At 36.7% G+C, this 25,556-nt stretch overlaps 1 protein-coding gene and 1 pseudogene across 3 annotated transcripts in view; both read right to left on the bottom strand.

Annotated features, from left to right (window-relative positions):
* The window catches only part of LOC149176549 (beta-galactosidase 8-like), a 40,402-nt gene extending 26,222 nt beyond the window's left edge, over positions 1-14,180 (bottom strand). Inside the window, exons 1-3 of one of the 2 annotated variants that reach the window (XM_089419930.1) lie at positions 14,054-14,180; positions 13,778-13,858; positions 13,468-13,578 (exon numbers count right to left, since the gene is read on the bottom strand). In XM_089419930.1, coding sequence (XP_089276056.1) covers positions 13,468-13,578; positions 13,778-13,858; positions 14,054-14,071 — 210 coding nt within the window. In that variant the 5' untranslated portion in view covers positions 14,072-14,180. The remainder of the gene's footprint in view (positions 1-13,467; positions 13,579-13,777; positions 13,859-14,053) is intronic. The other variant, XM_089419932.1, reaches the window with a different exon arrangement.
* LOC149176548 (beta-galactosidase 8-like) lies at positions 14,060-19,565 on the bottom strand (annotated as a pseudogene). Its single transcript, XR_016258353.1, has 15 exons — positions 19,386-19,565; positions 19,205-19,297; positions 19,074-19,115; positions 18,848-18,960; positions 18,100-18,166; positions 17,329-17,421; positions 17,100-17,243; positions 16,873-16,961; positions 16,417-16,532; positions 16,241-16,327; positions 15,816-15,934; positions 15,488-15,648; positions 15,158-15,384; positions 14,355-14,461; positions 14,060-14,202 (listed from the first exon to the last, which is right to left on the bottom strand). The product of XR_016258353.1 is annotated as a beta-galactosidase 8-like (transcript).
* Positions 19,566-25,556: the final 5,991 nt, after the last annotated feature.

The following is a 25,556-nucleotide window of genomic DNA, read 5'->3' as shown; positions in this document are numbered from 1 at the left end:
TCATGTTTTACTTGCAAACAAGAGCTCTAAATTATAAATATTGTCATTGTATTCCATGGTAATGTTTATCACAAATTGTTCCAGCGATATCTATATTGTATACCATATTATTTTCTGATATTTGTAATATAATCTTTATTGCACTTTGAATACATGAATTACTGGAACGATCCCAAAAAAATACTTAAAAAATAATTTTTTATTTTCCTTTTTCATTCATATGTATGGAAATTTAGAATTCAATAGTTTCTTTTTCCATAATTTGGCAAACTGTAAAAACATTATTACTACACTTATCTTAACAATGAAAATACTTTAGCATGAAACAACTTTTAAAATTACATATGTCTAGAATATCGACTTGTCAAATTTTTCTAGAAATAATACTGGAGCTGCAATGATCCTCCCAACCTTGACTTTCCTCCCATATGAGTCCCCCCAAACTTCAATGAACTGCAAACCAAAGATTTTGTTTCTATTTCCTTCTTGTCTCTGGTACCTCCTCCTCCCCATGAGTCTAATAAAATACCAAACAAAATTCCCATTTTTAAGATTCATTTATTAGTTAGTAACTACCTATTCCCTTATTCATTAAGTGGTAGGCAGTTACTTTTCTCATTAATGAGCTCTAACCTCCCCAGCTCCTAAGACAATGTCTTGTCTATCTCGGGGAGTTATTGATCAATTAATTTGCGTTGTTAAAAGGAAGCTCAAATGTGGATTTTGGACAAAAAAAAGAGAGGAGATTAACACTCTTCTAGACATTGATCATTTTATCAGATTGTTGAATGACCCTTCCGATCCTCTATATTTCTCGAATACATACAAGGACAAGATTATTGAGCTGGAAGGCATTAGGAATTCGATTCTGTTGAATCAGGAAGCTAACATTCGTATGAAAAGTTGAGCATTATGGGTACAAGCAGGGGATAAGAACACGAAATATTTTCACCAACGGTTCAACATCAGAAAGAACACTAATTCCATCAAGACCATCGAGGATGCTGCAAGTAATATCCTATCCTCTCAATCTTCTCTAGAAAATGTGGCTATATCACATTTCAAGAGCCATTATATGCATCAAAACCATGACTTACTCTCTCATTCTGCATTTATATCTCACATTACGGGGATGTTTTCGATGGAGGATAACAATATTCTAGGTCGTCCCATCACTAAAGAGGAGCCGATTGAGACTATGTGCGATAGTGCTAGGGACAAGAGCCCCGGACCGATGGTTTGGGGTTAGAAATTTTTATGCATTTCTCTGATCTGATGATTCCAGATCTCCTAGCGGCTGTCGAGGAATCTAGGATCAATGGGGTTATTCTAGGGGCTATCAATGCCACATTTATTGCGCTCATTCCTAAGAAGGAAAATCCCCAATCTTTTGCAGATTTCAGGCTAATATCCCTCTGCAACACTATGTATAAATTGATCTCTAAACTGATAGCTCAGAGGATGAAACCGATTCTGACTAAGCATATTACTGAGGAACAATTCGGGTTTATTGAGGGTAGATAGATTCAAGATGCAATTGGTATTACTTAGGAGATTATGCACTCCATAAAAACCAAGAATCTTAAGTCTTGCCTTCTCAAGGTGGATTTGACCAAGGCATATGACTGCATTGACTGGGAATTTCTTAAACTGATTTTGATCAAAGCAGGTATGTCCTCACCTAATATTGGTTGGATTATGGCTTGCATCAAGACCACAAATTTTGTTGTCATCATAAATGGACTTCCTTCCCTTTTATTCTTCGCACACAAGGTTTTGAGGTAGGGTTGTGCTCTATCTCCAATGTTGTTCCTCATGGTTATTGACAACCTGAGCAGAAAAGTGCGGGATGCTAGAGTTCAAGGTATAATTTCTGGAGTTAGAGTATCTAGGCAGATTGACATCACTCACTTGATGTTCGTAGATGACCTCCTATTCGGAGGACATGCTATCATTTCTGAATGGACAACTATACATAACATCATTAAATCTTTTGGAAAGGCATCGGGACTATGTATTAATGGACCAAAATCTATTCTCATACATAATGGCATTGTAGGTACAATGATTAAGGACATCAGTTTACTATTTAGGGTTGGTAATAGACATTGATGAAGGTATTACATACTTTGGTTTCAACTTGAAGCCTAATAAATACTGCAACAAAGATTGGGACTGGTTAGTAGAGAGGTTCCACAAGAAGCTAGACTGTTGGAAACATAGATGGTTGACTATGGGAGGTAGAATGATCATGTTAAAAGCAGTACTACAAAATATAGTGGTATACTAGATGCACCTTTTTCTACTTCCTAGGGAGGTTATTAAAAAGATCCAATCCATCATGGGGCATTTTATTTGGGCCGAGACATTACTTTCAGGGAAGTTTCATTTGGTAAAATGGTCTCTCATTGCTAGACCCATTGAGGAAGGTGGATGGGGTATCATTGATCCTTCTGCCTTCAACATAGCACTGATCATTAAGAATATGTGGAGGGCAGCATCAGGCACTGGAATATGGTCCCATATCATCAAAGATAAGTATATGTATGGGAAATCTTTCACTACATGGATTTCTAGAGGGGCTAAGAGGAAAACTATTTCATCATATATCTGGAAAAGTATGATGAAAAACATACACTAGCTGATGGGGTTTGTTCGATGGGAGGTAGGGGATGGATCCAAGATCAAGATTGGATTGGACGCTATAAAAGGTATGGTGGGAAACTACTCATTATCTTTTCGGATCCTTAATTTCCTTCATGATAAAGAGATTATCTTCCTAAAATATATTTTCTCACATAATGGCCATTGTATTGACCGACAATCATGGATTCATGCTGGGGATATTCAAATGCCCGGGTAGTATGTTTGGGAATGGGAAGCATATATTGTTAATCTAAGAAATGCAGATATCTCCTTTAATGCCTAGGAGGACCAAATGACATAGGGGGATTGCCTCAAAAAGGGACACCCATTGGTAAAAGACATTTACAACAGAATATAATGGATAGAGAAGGGGAATCGGTTTCCTACATGGGTTCAGGTTATATGGAAAGGGAAAATACCTAATAAAATCAAATGTCTTTGTTGGTTGGCTATCATGGATCGATTATTAACTTAAATACTCTAGCCTGAGGATCTGCCTCCTCTGCAAGAATAGCGCTGAAGATAATGTTCATCTATTTTTGCAATACCCTAATGCAAAAGTGCTTTGGGAGGGGGTATTCGACATTTTCGGCATTGTTCCATTACAACATTATCCATCATTGAGGTGTTGTTTAAGGTGGTTCAAAACTCACGATAGATACATATTTCTACCTTTGTATCTTATTTGGTCCATCTAACGTAGTAGGAATGCACTTATATTTGAAAATAAATATCTGGCAGTGAGGGAGGATGTCATTAAAACTGCTGCATACTTCAAGGAATATGGACCATCTAACAATAGTAGTAAATCCAAAATTTTCAAACGAAGAGAAATTTGGCAAACATATCTAGTGGGTTTCTTCGATGGTGCATGTTGTAGGAGGAAATGCGGGTGTGGTGCCTACATAGTTATAGAACCTGATAAATACTATCACTTTTGGTGGGAAGGGGGTCAAGGCACAAATAACAAAGCATAGATCGTTGCACTATGGGGAGTACTGATCGCAGTGAAATGGTTGGGATTGGAACATACACAGATCTATGGTGATGCAAAGGGAATCATAGACTCGTTCAAAGGACATAACAACTTCAATCATCATATATAAACCAATTGGATGAAGCGCATCAAGACACTGGTAAACACTTATCATCGTATCTATTTCGATCACATTTACAGGGAGTAGAACTGGACTGCAGATTTATTATCAAAGAGACAAATAGATAAGTCACCTGGTAAGTTTTTCTTTTCTACATATGAACAAGGAGCTATGACAAATGCGGGCAACATTAACTTTTCTTAGAGCTAGAAGGCTGGATGGTATGTTTTTTTTACAATGCAAGGAACATTAATAATTTGGCAATGGAGATCTCTCTTGTCAAATTTGTAAAGAGAAAGATATGTTTGGTTTTTGGACTATGGATGAAAGATCTTAGTTTATGGATTACTCGAGATATGGTAGTTACAACTGTAATATAAGGGAGATAAAAAGACCTTTTTTTTTGGCAGAAAAATTGAAAAATCTATGAAAATTGTACTATCTGTTTTATTAATATAATACAGAAGCGTTTTTTTCCAAAGAGAAAAAAAATAAGGAGATGTGTGGAGAATAACATCGCCAACGCAACTTTGAGCGACCACGAAGAGAGACCGTAGAGTCACCCTTGTCGATAGAGAATGCAAAATGCAATACAACATGGGAGATTTACAGTCTTCGAATCCATTGAAGCGTGTTTCCAAAGAATGAGATCTGGTCATTAAAGCAGGGGTCGGAGAATTTGTTAAGTCTTGGCAACAAAGAGTGGGAGATGTCAAGTGCTATGAAGTCTCGAATCGAGGAAGAACATTGGAGAAGTTAAGTGCCAAAGACTGCAACAGTTCGAGAGCCTAAGCGCGAAAGACTGCAACACTTCGAGAGCCATTGGGCCGAGAGAGGACCTTCAGCCATCAAGAACAAGTAACAAAGCGCGAGACCCCTTTACTGTCAAGCAAATTGCAGCCTGCGTCCACTAATAACTTCTTGTGAAGGCCAGAGTCCACCAATGAGTGGCAGGCGGCTCCGTCAACTAACAAGCTTGACAGAGGGATAGTTTCCCGTCCATCGCATATCGGCCACCACCCTACATCCGAACCAGAAGTATTGGATAGTTGAGGAGTGACGATGAGCAACGAGCGGCCCTATCAATAGATGGCCATGACGAATGGGTTAAATCTTCTGGAACCACAATTTTCCGCCACCATCTTCGAAAGAACACTAAGGATTGAGACAAGAGGTCAGGCAGTGAACACTGGGTGCTCTCGTTGGTTAACGAGATCTTGTCGGGCAGTGAACATTGGGTGCTCTTGTTAGTTAACGGGCCTGAGAAGACAAAAATTTTCAGTGTTGTTCGTCCCGTATGGTGGTACCGTGGGCAATTTGGAATGTTGTTTTTATGTTTTTCAGTGTTGTTTGTCCCGTATAGTGGTACCGTGGGCAATTTGGAATGGAGTTCTGTTTATGTTTCTAGTGCGATTTGATTTTTTGGTATTGGAATTCTGTAGAAAAATTTAGGTGAAATTTTCATCTGTGTTATTTAAAATTTTTGTGACACTTGAATTGTGCAGGGGTTACTTATCAAGCAAGTGATTTCAATAATTTTTTACTGGATTTTAAAGATATTAGTCGAAAAACTTTCAAAAAATCTCACTAAAAACAACTCGATTTAGAATAGCGACCTGGAGAACCAATCACAATAAATTTTTACCGGATTTTAAAGATATTAGACGAAAAAACTTCCAAAAATCTCACTAAAAACAACTTGATTTAGAATAGCGACATGGAGAACCCAACGGGAAGGTCAAGCCCGACGTCAAGCCAACATTCGTTGGGCTGTTGGAAGATTATTAGTTGTGATAGAGCCAAGGTCCAACAGGGAGGCAAGTTGAATGTGCTGGAAAGAGAGAGAGCCTAAGGTGCCAAAGGAAAACCAAAGCTAAGCGCTGGGTGTAGGGAAAAAGGTCCAAGATATAGGGAAAGTGCTATGAAATTGTTGTGTGAGTGGTTTTTATTGATTGGGCTTAATGATTAAGAGTATGTACTTTCTTTTAAGAAGTTATAAGTTTAAATTTAAAGGGAGTAAATTATGTATATATTTATTTTACTTACATTAAAATCACATTAATTGTAAAATCATTAGGCCAAAATAGATTCCTTATCTCACAAATAAAGAGTCTCATAATGTCTATCTTAACCATGAACTCAAAATTAAATTGGTATTGTTACTGTATAAGAAAAAAAACCAAACGATAAAATAAAATGCATAGGAAAAATTTAAAAATATGGATTTGATTGAAAGCTTATGGCTTTTTCATGTATGTGCACCTTCTGTATTTGCCCTCACACATATGTAAGGTATTTAAAGAAATATTGGCATAGAGGTATTTAATGTTGAGATTTTCGGTTTTAGTAAAATAGGCAAAAATCTCAGTAGGTGACAACAATCAGATTGTGTTGTTATATTAGCTCTATTTTGTTGGGAGAGAGTTAATGCAGCCTATATTTGTTGTAAGAAGATTTATGAGGCAGTTAGATTCTCTTAGCTATAAAACAGGTGTCCATACGGATTGGTGGGTGTGAGAGTTTGGGAGGAAACTGATTATTTTGTAATCTCTTGTTTTTGATAATAAAGTTTGTCGATGCCTATGTTTGGTGGACGTAGCCCAGAATGGTTGGGTGAACCACGTTAAACCTCTGTGTCTTTTGTGTATGGTTTATTTTTTGTTGTTGTTGTGCGCTGTTGGCTCCAACAAATGGTATCAGAGGAAGTTGGAGGAGCGCGCAGTGGAGGAGTGATGGGCCTAAAGTCTGTTGGAGGTACTGTGGATTGAACATCCTACTAGCTGTTCGGTGGTGCCTGTGCGTTGGATCAGGCAACGTTACAACAGGCGTGGCCACTGCCATCAATCAGCGTGCAACGTTGAATGCAGCGTTGCATGCAGAGGGGGACCTGCGCATAGATTGTGCGTATGATTGCTATGAAGGCCAGCGCTAAGACATAGCCATTGTGCGTATGATTGCTATGAAGGCCAGTGCATAGAGAAAGTGCGTATGATTGCTACGAAAGCCAGACGCAGGGATTTAATCCAGTCGATGGTCGATTCATAGCGCAGAGGAGCGCTGTTGAAATTGTGTGGAAGAATGTTAATTTTGCGGCATTCAGCTTTTAAACTAAGTCTGAGTTTTATGTGAATCGATTGCCATAATGGAAGTTTGTGTGCAAGGGCATCGATATTAGTTCGCCGTGAAACAAATGGTGTTGCGCAGACCTCGTATTGATTTGTTGTGCGTATGATTGCTATTCACGGTGATCAAACAGCCTCAGCGCGAGTTGGAGCAGGTACATACGTGTGCAGGTGGAGTATTACAATTTTTTTTTTAAAGTTTTGGCAATTGGCACGGGTAAGCACTGAACAGGTGCGCCAAGCATTGGCGTTGGCGCTGGACCGATATGCATAAGCGCGCCAGAGCGCTAAGAGCCGAATGGGCGCGGAATTTATAGGTATATGCGCGCCAATTTTTCACACTTACACCGTTTTTTAGTTGGCGCGGATCTTTTGGTGTTCAGCAAGCGCCAAGCCCATTTGTTGATTTTCTGCGCGCCAGATCCATTTACACTATTTTTTAATTGTAATCTGAAATTCAAACAACAAAGGGGTTTTTTAATGTAAAGGCAATGTAAAATAAGGCATAGGCGTTTTTCCATATATTAACTTTTTTTTATTTAAAAGTTGGAATTGGAGATTGTTTGTTTTTAAACGAGATGGTGAAAACTCAGAGTGCCCGATTTGAAATCGAGAAGTTTAATGGCAAAAACAACTTTGAGATCTGGAAGGTAAAGATGCATGATCTCCTGGTACAACAAGGCGTGGCAAAGGCGTTGTCGGGAAGATCCAAATTGCCTTACCCTGTGACAGATGATGAATGGAATGAATTGGATGGAAGAGCCTTGAGTGGTATTCGACTGTGTTTGGCTGATGATGTTTTGTTTAACATCGTGTCAGAGAAAACTGCTACTGGTTTGTGGACGAAGCTGAAGAAGCTGTACATGACAAAATCCTTGACAAATCGGATTCTCCTGAAGCGGCAGCTATACAGTCTACGAATTAAGGAAGGTACTTCGATCACTGATCATTTGAATGTTTTTAATACTCTACTGGTGCAATTAGAAAGCATAGAAGTAAAATTTGAATCCGAGGATAAAGCCATAACTTTATTGTACTCGTTGCCCGCGTCATGGGATCATTTTGTTACTTCTATAAGTCTTAGTTCATCTGAAACCATTGAATTTGATGATGTCGTCGGAGCTTTGTTGTCCGAGGAGATCAGGAAGCGGTCGAATGCTGACACCTCTACATCAGAGGCAATGATGGCTAGAAGTCGTTCTAGTGAAAGACGCTCTGGTAAGCACAGCGATTCGCATTCAAAGTCAAAAGGAAAGAAGAGTAAAGTAAAGTGTTGGTTCTGCGGCAAATCAAGGCACTTGAAGAAGGATTGCTGGAAGCGACAACAAACTTCTAAAGAAGCTTCATCGACAGAGAAAAAGGAAGCAAACACGACCGATACAGGTTCGGCATCTGGTTCAGGTATGAGCGACGAAGTCTTATCAGTTAATTTGTCAAATCATGATCAACATTGGTTGTTAGATTCCGGAGCATCAAACCACATGTGTATTCATAAAGAATGGTTTAAGACGTATAGATCAGTTAATGATGGAGTCGTGTACATGGGTAATGATGTCACATCAAATATTGTGGGAATAGGGAGTATACAGCTGCAAATGTTTGATGGGACAACCAAAATGTTAACTGATGTAAGACATGTACCAGATTTAAGGAAAAATCTAATTTCACTGGGGGCACTTGACACAAATGGATATAAAACTGTAATTCAAGGTGGAGTACTGAAAATTTACAAAGGTATTTTACTAGTAATGAAAGCTAAGAAAGTAGGAAATCTGTTTCAGTTAGAAGGAAGAACAGGGTCAGTTCATGTGTCTACGGTATCTGAACATGACAGTAGTTCCATTCACCTATGGCATCAAAGGTTGAGCCATATGAGCGAAAGAGGGTTAAAAATTTTGGCTGATCGCAAGTTACTTCCTAATCTAAGGCCTGGAAACTTAGATTTCTGTAAACATTGTCTGTTTGGCAAACAAAGTAAGCAAAAGTTTAAAACAGGCAAACATACTAGTAAAGAAATACTTGATTATATCCATTCAGATGTTTGGGGTCCAGCACCTAAAACCTCGTATGGTGGCTCGTCATATTTTGTATCGTTTATTGATGACTTTTCTAGGAAAGTGTGGGTCTACATGTTGAAAAGGAAGTCTGATGTTTTTACAGTTTTCAAGCAGTTTAGAGCATTGGTAGAAAACCTCACTGGTAGAACTATAAAATGTTTAAGAACTGACAATGGTGGTGAGTTTACCTCCAAGGAGTTTGACAACTATTGCAAGGATGCAGGGATCGAGAGACATAAGACTACTATTTATACTCCTCAGCAAAATGGAGTTGCTGAACGCATGAATAGGACTTTTTTGGAGAGAGCAAGGAGTATGCTGAGTAACGCTGGTTTGCAGAAGGAGTTGTGGACAGAAGCGGTGGCTACAGCTTGTTATGTGATAAATCGGTCACCATCGACAACGATAGGTTGCAAGATTCCTCAAGAGGTATGGAAAGGTCACCCTTGTGATTATTCTAAACTCAGAGTGTTTGGTTGTGATGCATATGCTCTAGTGCCTAAACATCAACGAACTAAATTAGATCCAAAATCAAAAAGGTATATCTTTGTTGGGTATGGTGATGGAACAAAGGGATTTAGATTGTGGGATCCTACTACCCGCAAAATCATCATCAACAGAGATGTAAAGTTTGATGAATCCTCTCTTGTACAGTTAGATGTAGATAATAAATTGAAACAGGATGATGTATCTGATTTTCAGCACATTCAGTTTGACAACACTTCTAATGATAGTCATGATGACCATAGTTCAGATTCTAGTCATGAACATGTTTCAGAATCAGATTATGAACAGGGTTCAGATGTAGGTCATGAACAGGTCTCAGATGGTGATCATGAAGAAGTTCCTACAGATGTTAGTCAGCTAATTGTGGAAGCACCAAAAACATCCTTAAGGAGGTCTACAAGAATCAAACGCCCTCCTGGAAGGTATGATGATTATGTTACTTCAGTTGCTTTGACCGCTAACGATGATGAACCTTTGTGTTATCAGGAAGCTATAGAAGGTTCGAAAAGTGACAAATGGAAAGCAGTTATGAAGGACGAAATGATGGCCTTAAGTAAGAATGGCATATGGGATCTGGTTGAACTTCCCAAAGGCAGGAAAACTGTGGGAGGTAAAATGGGGTGTGAATGATTCGGAGGACAGATACAAAGCAAGGCTGGTTGCAAAAGGGTTTTCTCAGAAAGCAGGCATTGACTTTCATAAGATATTTTCACCAGTTGTTAAAATAGTTTCAATTTGCATTGTGTTAGCATTAGTTGCTTTGCTTGATTTAGAATTACAACAACTAGATGTTAAGACTGCTTTTTTACATGGAGATTTAGATGAGGAAATTTATATGGAACAACCGGAAGGGTTTGTTCAGCATCGCAATAAGAAATTTGTCTGTAGGCTCAAGAAGTCATTGTATGGTCTGAAGCAATCGCCTCGACAGTGGTACAAGAAATTTGATTCTTTCATGTTGAGTCAAAAATATATAAGAAGTGAATATGATCATTGTGTTTACTTTAAGCAGTTAAGTAATGGCATGTTCATTATCTTAGTGTTGTATGTTGACGATATGCTTTTAGCAAGCAAAAGCATTGAAGAAATCAACAGGTTAAAGACTCAGATGGCAAGGACATTTGATATGAAAGATCTAGGAGTAACAAGACAGATTTTTGGCATGGAGATTTTCAGAGACAGGAGCAATGGTAAGTTGTGGCTATCACAACAGAAGTATATTGAGAAAATACTTTTGAGGTTTGGTATGAACAATGTGAACACTGTGTCAGTCCCTTTAGCTTCACATTTTAAGCTTTCTTCCAGTTTATGTCCTAATACAGATGAAGAAAAGAAATATATGTCTCGAATTCCATATGCCAATGTAGTAGGATGTTTGATGTATGCGATGGTTTGTACTCGACCAGATATTTCACATGCAGTTGGGGTTGTCAGTAGGTATATGGCAAATCCGGGTAAAGAACACTGGTCAGCAGTGAAATGGGTGCTTCGGTATTTGAGAGGCACAAGTAGTTATTGTATCACTTACAATAAGAGTAGTGAATTTGTTTGCGGATATGATGATTCTGATTTTGCAGGTGATTTGGATAGGAGAAGGTCAACTTCAGGGTATGTCTTTACTCTTGCAGGTGGAGCTATTAGCTGGATGTCAAAGCTACAAAACATTGTTGCTTTATCCACTACTGAAGCAGAATACATTGCTGCTTCTCATGCTTGCAAAGAATCGGTTTGGTTGAAAGGTTTGCTTGGTGAGTTTGGTAGGTTACAGGACAACATCAAGCTACTTTGTGATAGTCAAAGTGCAATACATTTGGCTAAGAATCCGGCCTATCATAGTAAATTAAAGCATATTCCAATTAAGTACCATTTTGTAAGACAGGTTATCACTGAAAGGGGAGTCTCTCTTGAAAAGGTGCATACAAAGGAAAACTGTGCAGACATGTTCACGAAACCAGTTTTGTTAGAGAACATGCGTTGGTGTTTGGCTTCTCTTGGCTTGCAAAAATAAATAAATAATAAAGAAACAGGGCATCAGGCTAATTGTTGTCAAGGTGGAGATTGTTGAGATTTCCGGTTTTAGTAAAATAGGCAAAAATCTCAGTATGTGACAACAACCAGATTGTGTTGCTATATTAGCTCTATTTTGTTGGGAGAGAGTTAATGTAGCCTATATTTGTTGTAAGAGGATTTATGAGGCAGTTAGATTCTCTTAGCTATAAAACAGGTGTCCATACGGATTGGTGGGTGTGAGAGTTTGAGAGGAAACTGATTATTTTGTAATCTCCTGTTTTTGATAATAAAGTTTGCCGATGCCTATGTTTGGTGGACGTAGCCCAGAATGGTTGGGTGAACCACGTTAAACCTCTGTGTCTTTTGTGTATGGTTTATTTTTTGCTGTTGTTGTGCACTGTTGGCTCCAACATTTAAAGAAATATTGGCATAGAGATTCTTAATAATTTGTTGTAATGGCACTGAATTCAATCACAGATCCAAGAAAGGCAGTATGACTCCATATTTCAATCAACAATATTTTTCATATTTGAGATTGCAGACTTTCACAGTTAGTGTAGGGCTTTTGGATAACCAATGTTAGCTGGTATGTTTTTTTTTTCATTTTTTCATATATTGGATTCGTGTTGATCCATATCTGCAAACCGCCTCAACTGCCAAAGACTTCACACTGTTAGCACATGGGCTTCCGAACACATCCTCCGAAACAGAGATGGAACATGTCTTCTTTCCAAGGCATGCCTACGCAAAAAATATTTATGTTAGCAGACCTCAAGGTATCTTCCTCAATCAAAATCTCGACTAAACGCATACCTTCTCTACAATGGAAGATGAATTCGCTGCATGGCAAGAGCCTTTGATGAAATTTCCACAGAACCCACTTGGGGTTCCGAAGCTTGCAAAGCTTATGGACGATAAGCGTTGCCTTGAAGAACATCGGAGCTGAAGCACTGGCAATGTCAATTTGTTTAGGGTAGGATAACCTTGAGACATTTTCGCGCAAACAGTGTCAACGTATCTTGTTCTCAATGAAATTCCAGAAGGATCCCCGCCTACTTCCTCGAGCAGAATTAATGCGTTCTTTGTTAGTTGTAGCCATGAACGAGGAACATGGTACCTGAATGAGGGGGTTATCATGTTTGATATCAACTGAGAAACAGAAAATCACATACAACACTGGCATCGAAGTAAATATTTATATTGAGTTTGCTAACCAATAATTACCATTTTTGAGTGGGTTGTCCGCAGTTAGTGTGCATTTGGATAAGTAATATTTCCCTCTGTAATCGTTAAAATCTCATTGAGGACACTGACCTGCTGTGGTGGAAGTTAAAGGGGCGGATTCCCCAATCCAGTCTTGGCGGCACGTGAGTCTGTTTTTGCTAAAATCATAGGATCTTAGTATACCCGACTTGCAGGTGGTTGGATATACTCCTGGTGTTATAGAGGCAGCTACGAAAATTGATCCTGGGTCTCCCATAGATTAGGACTGACAGTTGCCGATTCACCATGTGATTAAAATATATATATATATATTTCCCTCTGTAATCGCATACGTCAGAACACCCATCTGTGGGAGCCTTCAATGTTACAAAATAGCGCCCAATATGATTTCCATTTACCCATGCTTGCCCTTTGCTCATGGTGCTTAGGTCCAAAGCCACTGAATTGGTACCTTTAGGTGCTTTAAACTCAGTCTACATGAACCCATCAATAATATGATCAGCAAAGCTCTGTCATTGTAACTAGGACAGATCCCGTTAATAATATGATTAGCCCTCAATAATATGATCAGCAAAGCTCTGACTGTCATTATAACAACTGGAGCAGAGATCTATATATGCTAGTGTAGGTTTAGTCGTTGGGATGACCTCACCATCCCAACAGCCCAGGTACAAACCTCAACTGATGTAAACCCTTGTGTATTACAGAAGTTGTTTGATCTTCCCCCACATAAGTTATAGGTTAAAGAGCACCAAATGAAAAACAAATTCCATGTCTGACGATGAATCAAAATACACCGATTACCTTGTACCAGATGAGAGTAGGTTGTTTGGGAGGGTCTAATCCTGAAATCCATTCCACTTGTTTGGATCCAGTTTCTGAATATAGTTGCAAGGATTCTCCCTTCAGGCCAATCTGTGATGAAAAGGGAAATGGATGGGCCTTAGAAAGAGAATTTTGATTGAGTATGAAGCAGGGAAAAAACTTGATCAAAATACCGACCAAAGATCAATCATTCCTAGCTATAACCCCGTTGGATTATTGCTTTGTGAAAACCAGATGAGAAAGTGGCAGAAAGCAAATGGATAGGATGGCCTAGTTTGGCAGTGAATACCTGATAATACCAGGTCTGGAAGCTCAAATCCATTGAGCCGTTTCTAAGTCCCACTAACTTCACAGCACCACCTATTCCTGTCTGCCATATATCAAAGAAAGGTCCAACGTTCTATTCACAGCCACAAAAGAAAAAGCAGCTCTTTATTTCGTACCGAGAGCAGTTAATTGAGAGAGCCTCGTTAACAGATTTATTTTCAAGTCCCTGTTTATTTGAAAACATTAAATTATCCTTTCTATATTTCTATGTTCCAAGCGCTCAGGTATGGAATTGAACCTGCAATCCATCTGTCATGCTTAGTAGAGCTATATGATTCTCTCCCGCTTGCAGTGTAATCGGCTTCTCGAACGTAAACTCCCATTTAGAAAAATCTCCAGTCTGAGTTTCCGTATATCCATTAATCCAATTCTATATCAAAGTATGCACTTCAGAGAGAAATTTAAGAAGTTAGCTTTCCTAGTGTACTAAATCAATAACCAGAAATGAGGCAAATGCTCCAGAGTCCAGAAATTTGTCATGGTATGACTTAGTGTTTGACCCTTTCTTTTTATATAGAAATATTAAATATCTTACTTACCAGCTAAATTTTCATTGACAAACACATGAAGTGTATGTCCTCGAGTATCCACATGCAAGATAAACTGGGTTCCATTCTCTAAAAGATCATCTTCATCGATGTTTACACTGTATTGATAAAGTACAGAATCAGAGTCCTAGCAAAGTTGAGAGGTGGTATCATATCTTCAGAGTACTTAGAGTAGAGTACTTATAGAAATATGTGTAGATAACAAGTACAAGCGAGAGAGCCCACAAGAAATGAAACTGAGATTGCTAGGAATGTCAGTACCAGTGTTGATAAATTACAGAATCAAAATCCTAACAAATTTGAGAAGTAACAAGTCGTAGCATATCTTCAGAGAACTTAGAGTTGAGTACTTATTAAGTTACTATTGTGGAACGAAATCCCATCATAGAGAGATATGTTTGGATGACAATAAGAAGCTAACAACAAGCTAAAAAGATCTCACAAGACATTAAACTGATATTGCTGAGAATGTTAGTACCAGAGTTGATAAAATCAAAATCAAAATCCTAGCAAATTTGAGAAGTAACAATCATATCATATCTTCAAAGTATTTAGAGTTGAGATTAATGTGGAAACCAAATCCCATCATAGAGAGATGTCTAGATAGCAGCCATAAACTAGACAGAGCCCACAAGACTAGAAACTGATATTATTGAAAACATTAGTACCAAAATCCATGGACTTGCACTAGAACCCCCTTCCTAATTGGCAAAGCATTCGGAAGGAAGGCTCATAAACCGTCATTTGTCAGAAGTTAAGAATAGGTTCATATCGTGCTGGGTAAATTGAAATACCTGATTGTATACCACAGATAATCACTTTTATCTAGAACTGTGTTTAGCTGCTCTAACAAGCCCTTGGCAGAGAATTTGTCTTGTCCCCAGATTCCAACATCTTCTTTGTGCCATGACCAGTTAACAGATCTTTTCCCTGTATTTCCACATGATGTTGCAAGTGCAACAGGATCAAGGGACTCCATGCTGACCCGCTCCATTCCCATTAGAGAAGTCTGTACACTAATCTGTAACATATGGACATGTCTAGTTAGAGATCCTTTATAATCCTACTAAATTTCATCATCGCTTCAGCTATTGTGATGACAATAAATAGAAAATATCACTAACCTGTGCAGTCTTATAAACCACGTTTTGGGCAAGACACTGATAGACCAAGCAGGTAGATTGTCAGATGCCCCATTGAATTGCACGGATGCATCCTGCTTACTGTCTACGTTGCTAAGAAAGGCGGCACACACGCCAGATCTATTTATAGAATATACTGTTGCCTGCATATTCAGCGTAAGTTGGATGCCTAGCGTTCAGTCATTCGTTTCCCTCTCAACAAATTTTAGAACAGCACTCCCTTGCAAGAAGTAAACACTTGTATTTAATGGATTTTTGATCATTTTTATAAACCTTCTACAGAAAATTTCTTCATTTGAAGAACACCAACCTCAAGGTTTTTGCCCACTGAAATGGTACTCATGTCTCCATAGACTAGAGCAGGTTCACATTGTTTTATAGCTTTGTGCAACTCTTTCAGATGCCCCCACTTTGGCTGTCTTATATTCCCTGTTGGCTGTCTTATATTCCCTGTAATGGTTACGGAGTACGAAATAGTTTCAAATAAAAGGAGAAAATACAAATATGGACTTAAATAAAAGGAGAAAATACAAATATGGACTTACAAAAGTTCCGAACTTTCTGATTGTGGAAGGATAATTGAAGCAAACTTTTTTTGCGATGCTCTATAACCCAGGGAGACAGATTTTTCAAGAAAAGTAAAAGAAATAAAAAGGTGGGGGATTTGGGGGAACCTAGACCCCCACACACCCTTTAATTGCAGAACAAAATTTGGCATCACCAACCCTTGCATACCATATTCGTCAATAGGCGCATCATAGTCGTAACTGGTGGTAATGTATGGACCTCCGCTTGTCCGGCCAAAATTTGTGCCTCCATGGTCTTGCAACATAAAAAGCATTAAAGTACTGGTTCAGATTAGGGACATAATTATAAATGCATATGAGCTCGATCTCATGATGAAAGAAGACGAAAATCCACCATGTAATAGTTCTGAAATGTTCCTCCTCTCTGGAAAAATCGCGCTACTGCAAACGCAATATCCTCAGCAGGCCTATGAGGGGTCCTCCTTCCGAATGTCTGAAACCTGTAAAACAAAAACAGTATTTAAGCAAGATGAACAGGAAGGCGTTGTACTTAGAAATACTCAAGTTCTACTTGGCAATAGATTGTAGCTGATTTTTTTAATTCGAGTAAACAGAGGAAAAAATTATTAATACCAAAAACAGAGGATTTAAATAATCATGAATAAAGAATGATTTAGGCCCTTTCAACCTGGTGCGGGGTCAATATATAAGCAGGAAACTCTTCCCTGAAAGCATGGATCTCTCCATTGTTGCATCTATGTTTTACTCTCTTACAATTATTGTATGTGAAGGAGAAGATTACACATTATAATGGTTATGATGGTGGTTACAAATCATTACCATCCAGCCCAGTTCTCAGTCCACATCTTTGGCTTTTTTGGAGAATTAGGTTGGAAATAGTCACAGTAGAAATCGTTGCAGGTATTGATCTATAAAAGAATTGATTCATATATCAGTATAAGAATTGATTCATACATCAGTATGGCATTAGATTATAGAAACTTGCTAAGGAAATAGAAGGGTTATGTGGAAAGTTAGATTTTTATTATTACACACAGTATACTCACAATTGGGTCTGGAGCATCAGTTTGTTTGCACATCACCCATGGAATACTTGTATTTAATGATAATGCCATGTTTACTGCCCAGTTCACATATGACTTGCCCTTCTCTCCATAATATTGTTCTACTTGTTGGTATTCATTTTCTATCTGCACATAACTAAATTAAATCAGAAAGTCACATTTTACTATACACAAAACGTTGTAAATAACTATCACAACAAAAAGGACTTACCTGTGTCAAGATAATAGGTCCACCTTGCCATGCAAAAAGCTTTTCCTGTTTCATCATCTTCACTATCTTTGTTGTAAAGGTTTCCATCTCATACTAAGGAAAATAGACAAAAGCCTTTAAAATTAGCAGAGACGTTTAAAGGTAAACAAAAGCTTAAACATCGAACTAACAATTTGTTCAACTATTTTATCTTTTAACTAAGCTTGAAACAATGGTACTCTTTTGTTATTAAAAAAAACAACCAATTTTACACACCACAAATCAAATAAGAATTTGTTTTACACTAAACATTTAAAAAAAATATTTTTTCTAAATCTTGACAGGTTGTTTTCTTTGTTTTTGGGTAGTAGTCTAGGGTTCTATGTTTTGGAGTGTTTTTGGTTATATTTCACGTGAAATTTACTGGAAATCAGTTAGGGATTTTTTAGAAACACAAGTTTGAGCTGTGAACTATGCACAATTCTAGTGCCCCTGAATCCATTTATGTATTAAAAAACCATTTTAAATAACACAAACTCAAGATATAACCGAAAATCATTTCACCAGATTCACAAAAACTCCAAAACTTAGAATAGTGAAACAAGACCTTTTTTTCCCCAATTTTTCATCTATATTTAAAAATCTTGACAAGTTGCTTTTTTTCTCCATATATTACTAAGCATACCCTGAAACCCTGAAAAGTTCGATGCTGATACATATGAAATTATCTAAATATAAAATAAGCATATACGTACAGCATATATTACCGAGCCAAATACAAGCTAAAATCACCTTAAATGGTTCATTGTCTGTTCTCAGCTCGATTCCTGGTATGGCATGCAACCAAAGAGGGAAACCTCTGCAAGGTCACAACCATTCAAACATTTCAGTGAGGAATAATCTCCTTCCACAAATATGAAAGAAAAGATACAAAAACTCTAGTTAAGAGGATCAATAAAACATGACTTGCTTATTAAGTTAACCCCTAAACAAGTACATAGTTGTATTGAAGATGTAATGGAACTTTAAAGCAGTGAGTATTTACAGAGCATGTTTACATTGCAAAATTCTACAAAATCTCCTTACATTAGTAGATAAAATTAAAACTAACACTAATGAATCAAACTTGACTGCCTTTTAAATACAAACTTACAACATGGAACGGTACGGTGATTGTGAGGCATTTCCTTATTCAAACTTAATATATTACATCTAAAATTGGATATATCTAAACACTCATAACAAAATACAAGATGCTATAGAAGTTTAAGGCATTGTATGGATCAGAAAATGCAGGTTCAGTTTTGTTTTTCTTTTTCTTCCTCTCCTTTCAGGGTGATGTCACTGCAAGACAAAATTTTCTTGTTTTATGGCGATTCCCAGTTGGTATATAGTCAAATTTTGAGGGTCTCTCTGCCATTCCAGTCCAGTCTTACCAGAACCATAACATATATATTCTCCATTTTAAATATAATGATTTTTTCATTGGCAAAACAAAAACAAAATACTCGGATTCCTGACTGATTATATATATGCTTACCCATAATTCCACTCTGCACAAGCATAAGGTCCTATTCTGAGGTGAGCATAAAGGCGGGCTTGTTGTACTGTCTTCAAAAATCTGACCAAGTCGAATCTTCCCTCAAAATTATACTGCAATAAAATCATAAGCCAAAGCCACTATAAATTCATCAACAATTCACAGTTCCATCTGAAAATACATTACAGACATGAAAAACTTTATAAAGATTTAAAATGCTTATTACCTGGCGTTTCTCAGGCTCATGCCCATTCCAAAAGACATAAGTCTTAATTGTTTGTTCCCGTTAATAGCCGTATAGAAGATAATCCAATGCTCCCTATGTGCTAAAATCTAGCGATGTGTATATTTACTAACCTGCAGATTTTGATGTAATGACAATGATGACTCCAACCAGTGGAATAACATAGATTCCTCATCCTTAGACTTGGCAATAAGATCTGGCCACATCTGTTGAATACCACATAAACAAATTTCAGCATACATTTAACAATAACAGATATATAATAATGAAAACAAAACCCAATAAATTACAAACCTCTGGCGTGCTTCGTGGGTAATGTATGGATCCAGAGATTAAAACCCGGCGCTGTCCATTGATCAGCAAAGCTCTACCATCATAGCTAACCGTGGTAATGGCATCCACTTTACAGTGAAATGTCCAAAATACCCAAACAAAAAGTAAAAAGAAAATCGAAAAATATCTTATAGTCTCCATCTGAGTGCTCTGTTATTAAAACTTCTACAAAGCTCGCTGCTTAAGTCATTGCTGGTAACTGCTTCAGTATTTAAGCTTCTACAGACCTCCTTTTGTTTCTTGCTCTTGGATAGGGAGAGATAACTGTCTCTTACAGCCCTGCTGCAAAAATGCAGAGGAAATAGGCAGGCGTGCTATCTATCTCTGATCAATTGAATGTGAATTCGATATAAAAAGGACATTGGTAATCACTTTTGTGTTGTATATGAATATATAGGACCCAGAGTCGCGTTTCTGGATACAAAAGGTGCGCATATCGACATCCAGCATAAAATTTTGTTGCCGATGTTTCAACGGTACGCGTGACTGCTCTGCGGTACAAGCCACGCTTATTATTATATTAGTGGCTATCCGACCGTCAATGGCTTGACGATGTCGTCCAGCCAAACACTCAGTACTTTGTGACTGGAGAAATTTAATCTTTAGGAAAAAACAATTGGGAATTTTTCTGGAATTTTATGCTTTGATTTATGAAATTTCAGATGTATTTGAAGGTTTTAAAAAATAAGTAAAACGCAATGGAATTTTATTAAAACAAAAATGTTTGTGGTAATTTTATAATATTATATAATATAATTTATTTACAAATAGGTAATTAATCACCAAACTAGATAATGGTTTTGAGGTTAGTATAATTGGTTAAGTTATCAAAACAAAAATGTTTGTGTGGTAATTTTATAATATTATATAATATAATTTATTTACAAATAGGTAATTACTCAGCAAATTAGATAATGGTTTTGAGGTTAGTATAATTGGTTAAGTTTTCGTGGTTAAAGTATTTTACTTTACCAATTTAGGAAAAATAAGTAACTAACAAAAAAATTAAAACAAAAGATAAGTAATTAGAGAATGGCATAGTGATCGTATCTTTGTTCACCAATTTAGAAAAAAAAACAAAAAAATAATTAAAAACTGACATAGTGATTGTAGGTAGTTAAATGTAATATTTTTTAAATTTTAGAATATATATTTTAAAATAAATTCCATATAGAAAAAATGAAAAAACAAAACAAAATAAAACAAAAAGCCATTAGAAAATGGCATATTGATGATAGATAGTTGAATGTGATATTTTTTAAAATTTTAGAATATATATTTTAAAATAAATTATGTTTTAACCAATTTGTGTTTTTAAAATATGTTAAAAATGATTTGAAAATTTTAAAAATATATTATAAAATGATGTGAAAAATATAAGAGTAGTTGTTTAATAGTTAAAAATTTAAGATTAAGATATATTAAATTCAATGTCATACTTTTCCCTATACAAAGTTTGCTTTAAAAATGTAATCATTTTTTATTAGAAATATTAATCATTAAGTTATTAGATAATAATATAATGATATACTATTATTTTATATTTTAATATAGTTTTATTTAAAATTTCAAAATTATTAAAATATGTATTTAAAAATAAAATGCAATTTTATTAAGTATATAATGTTTGTTTTAAAAAAGTTGGTAGGTGTAGGGGATATATTATGATTTTGAAGAAAAGATGGAAGTAACTTATGTTTGGGTTTAGAATAAGTAATAAATGATCAAATAGAATTATGATATTTTCTCATTGTCAAGGAAGCCAATCCCAAATCTCTAATAATTACAAAAGATTTAAGCTTGATCATTAAAATGATCTTAGAATTAAATTTATAAGCCTAGAAAACCAACTATTTAAATTAAAGAGATTGGAAAAAAATCAAAAACTAAAAAGAAAAACATATTATTGTGTGAATTAAATTATCAAGATATGAAATAGTCAAATAACATAGGACACATTCCTATCCTATATAAATATAAGTATTAATCCAATTTAGTCTTATGAATTTGACTTTAACAAAATTTGTTGCTAACGTGAGATAATGACCCAGATTAATTTGGAGTTTGTAAAGTATTTTTTTTTCAGAGAGAAATCATCATATGGCCGAAGCCCGCAGATTTTTTACAATCGATATGGCCGAAGCCAACAGAATATCGTTCAAACATCTCCATAGCGTGGGAGACATCAAATATGCGCCTTCGCAGGAATCGAACATCGCTGGGGGGTGCAAAAGCCAGCCGCCCCAGCCATTACATCATGCACGTCATGTGCTGAGTTTGTAAAGTATGCATGAATGGAATCAAATCTATTTATACTCTTCTAGCTCTTTAGGAAAATTTATATATTTATATTTGAAGATATTTAACAAATAATTGTGAGTGAGTTTGGCTCAATGAAATATGTTTATGCTGTGTTTTCTAATTATAGTTTTTGTTTTAGGAATTGTTGCATAGATATGTTTTTTTTTTCACCTCATTTGTTTTTAGTTTTCTTAAAAACCCAAGGGTTTTTCATTAGCATTGTGATTTCTAATTATGCTTTTTTGTTTTTAGGAATTACTTTTGAAAATTAGCATAATTATGGTTTTTTATTTTTTTTCATCACATTTATAGTTTTCTATAAAAACCCAAGTGTTTTACATTTGCATTGTGATTTCAAATTCTGGAATTATATTTATTGGGTTATCTCTAGGATGATATGTGTGAAGTGTTTTGATTTAGGCTTTTGTTTTTGGTGGAATATCGACATACTCATTACCTTTTCTTTGTTTTCTAGCACTCTATTTTCAATCCAATTCAACTCTTAGTGAAATTCAATTTGGGTCAAAAAAAAATCATGGACTATAGAGATATGCTAGAGTTTAGAAAAACATTGCAAGGGACTGAGGAATATATCTAATCTAATAAAAGAACTTTATTCTTAGGGACTTCAAAATTTCATGAGAATGAACATTATTGTATCTCTTAACATGTAGCAATTATGAATCCATTAGTCCAACAACAACAAAATATAAACATCCTAAAAACATAATACCTAATGTTAATGAAATTGGCACTTGAATCTTCTAAAAATTTCCCTTTCTTCAACCTCAAAACAATAATATGTTTAGTAATTCTATATATGCAGAAACAATGTACATTGAGTAGTAAAATTCTCACATTAAATATTAGTTAGAAGAAGGTAATTAATTAACATATATTTCATGTTAGGGTTAATTAAGGGCAGGAAATAAATAACAAACAAAAGGGCTAGCTGGAGGGTTTCGATGAAGGAACCATTTGCAGGATTCGAGGGTGGGACTCGAGCTCCAAGAGGTAAAATATTAACAGTTCTTGGCTTGGGTTCTCTCGGCTGGTGGATGCGCTCTACAGGTGTTACTTCTTATAGCTTAATGCCATGCGAAACTGTTGTTTTTGGTTGAAGTGAGATGGTTCATAACCTGTTGTCTTTTATTCCCTACCATTCAAGTCTGACTATAGTTTCCCTTTGTTAAACGAAAAGTGTGGACCATTTGTGGTCACGAGCAGCTTGTTGGGCAGTTACGGGACTGTGGGTCAGGTCTGGAAATCTCATTAAAATATCACCCTTGTTTTTTTGTCAAAACCATAACCGTTTTCAAGAGGTTAGTAGTAGGTTACAAGGGAGGTTTCGTCAAAGGCCCCAGAGGTCTCGGAAGCTTGCAGCACTCACAAGAAGATGCTGAGGTCAAGGCAGCTGAAGGTATTAAAGAACGGAGACATCTTCATTGTCTTCTTACCGGGGTTTTGTCTTTGGTCAACAGTGGTCTTCCTTTCCCCGGTTTCTAGGAACGATGCACTGCTCTCTCGGGTAGCTGGCTCCCGGATGGACGAACAACTATTAGACTATACTTCTGAATCCCTAGTTGTTGAAGATATCTAGGTCAATTTCACTTGACAGGTTCCAGCTTTGACTGAGCTGGTGACAGTCAGTTTATCGATCACAAGGGTTGAGGCAATTACTTCACAAACGGAAGACATGGAGGTTACACCACAGACCCTAGACTCGCATCTGCTACCGACAGCTTTAAAGGGTATTTTTATGATGGAAGAGGGCTTGAAGTCACGTTTCCTTCCCATCCCTTCTCCGTCGGAATTGGACAAATGGTTGCAGGCATTTCCGATAGGAACAAATGCCCAAGGAGGCGCGGGCTCTTCAGGAGAAGGACTGAGTGGACTTAGACATTCAACACAAGGGTTGTTGCCTGAACAAATAGGCATCCTCGGGTCTACTCCTTTCTTTATGACCTTCCAACCTGTTGGCTCAACCCCTCCATCCGGCTGCTTCATAGGCATTCCCGGGCAAGATCAAGCATCGGAGGAAAATCGCTCTCTCGACTCTGAAGACATTGGCCTAGCGGAAGGTGAGCAGGTCGCCAAGACGCCGCCAAAGCGACCAAAAAAATCAAGGAACTCGAAAATCAGAGAAAGGGACAGGCGTTTAATCTTTGGAGAAGGAATCACTATGGCACAAGCGGCTCTAACTGAGAGCACTGTGTTAGTTGGAAGGGTAAGAGGCAGAAATTACACTCCGATGCGCCTACGAAAATGGACAGTGGAAATTTGGGGAAACCTCCTCATTCAGCTTCCAGGTATTCTCTCGCTTTCCCGGGGCTGGTTTGCTTTGATTTTTGCCCATCTGGATCAGGTAGACTAGGTTCTCACTCGTTATTGGCACATTGAGATGACCCTAGTGTTATTGAAAAGATGGTCGCCAATGTTCGACCCAGAAAAGGAGAACCATGGAGCTGGGCCAATTTAGGTTCGTTTTCCTGCTCTCCCGTTATAGTTTTGGGGGGAAGAGATCTTCAAGGTAATAGGCGATGACTTGGGTGTCTACCTGGATCATGACAAAACCTATCAAGACACAGGTTATCTGGTGATGGCTCGTATATTAGTGCATCTAGATACCAGAGAAGGATTGGTTGAGAGCTACTTGCTATAGATGGGCGACATTATTCGGAGGCAAATTTTGGATTACGAAGGCATTCCTTTTCATTGTCGGAAATGTCATGAAGTGGGGCATCTCTATAAAGACTGTCTAAGAGTTTCAGGGCAGAATCAGATCCCAGCCAAAGCATTGGTATCATCCTCCACTCAAACTTTGGATTCAGACTTCCCTTCTCCAGTGGACATCCAAGAGATTACTCTGCCCTCTAGTGAGCCACCGCAGCAGGCCGCTTCTCATTAGTCTGCAAGGGCATTAGAACGTCCTCCTGTAAAATCCCGAACCCGGGATTCGGCTTCTGTGGAGAAAGGAATGAGATCGCTGATCATCTATCCAAAGAGGCAACACAGCTGAACAGAGGTCAATGGCAAATACAGGAATTCAGGGAAGGCACTTTCTACAGTTATTATCATCGATCATTCATGGATATGAATGGTCCCTTACTGAATGATCTCTAGATCATCCAGTAGTTTTTCTACACTCTCCTTTTTCTATGTACATATTTTTGTCTTCTACAGTTTTTTGGGACATAACTCTTTTTATACTTTTCCTGAAACTTACTGGACTTCTCTGAAGTTTATTATCAGTTTACATCATTTTGGATTTTGTAAAAGCTTATAATGACTTTGAACTGTTCCTTTTCTGTGACAGCATTTCATATATGCAGTATTATACAACATGTAATTTTCTTATCTTATTAATGAAAATTACGTTTTTTCGGAGGAAAAATTAACATATATTTCATTAAATTTTATGTTTTTTAAAGTTATTAGAATATTAGGAACTTTTGTTATCCCAACCCTTTACAAGAAAATATGAATTATAATAATTATAGTTTATAGCAAACTCTATTATATAGTTATTAATAATGTTTTTTTGGCCAAAAAATTTTAAAATAAATTTTTTATAACTATTATTATTAACGTGGTTAAAACTTCATTTTGATATAATATTTCTAATTGTAATTTTAAAAAATATATATTAAATTATTGATAAAAAAATACAAGGAAAAAAATAATTAAAAATAAAAAATTGATAAATTTAATCTAATATTTAATACTAATTAATAAAATGCAAATTTTACCAAGGGAAAATAAATACATAATCACAATACATTTTAAAATAATTTTATCAAAAATCTTTCAAATTTTATAATATATATTTTA

This window comes from Pinus tabuliformis, chromosome 4_1 (assembly GCF_031772625.1).
Source record: "Pinus tabuliformis cultivar Carrire ecotype Pingquan chromosome 4_1, CPIR1, whole genome shotgun sequence".
NCBI classification, from domain to species: domain Eukaryota; kingdom Viridiplantae; phylum Streptophyta; class Pinopsida; order Pinales; family Pinaceae; genus Pinus; species Pinus tabuliformis.
Note: the sequence above shows the minus strand (reverse complement) of the source record. Positions and strands in the feature narration are given on the sequence as shown.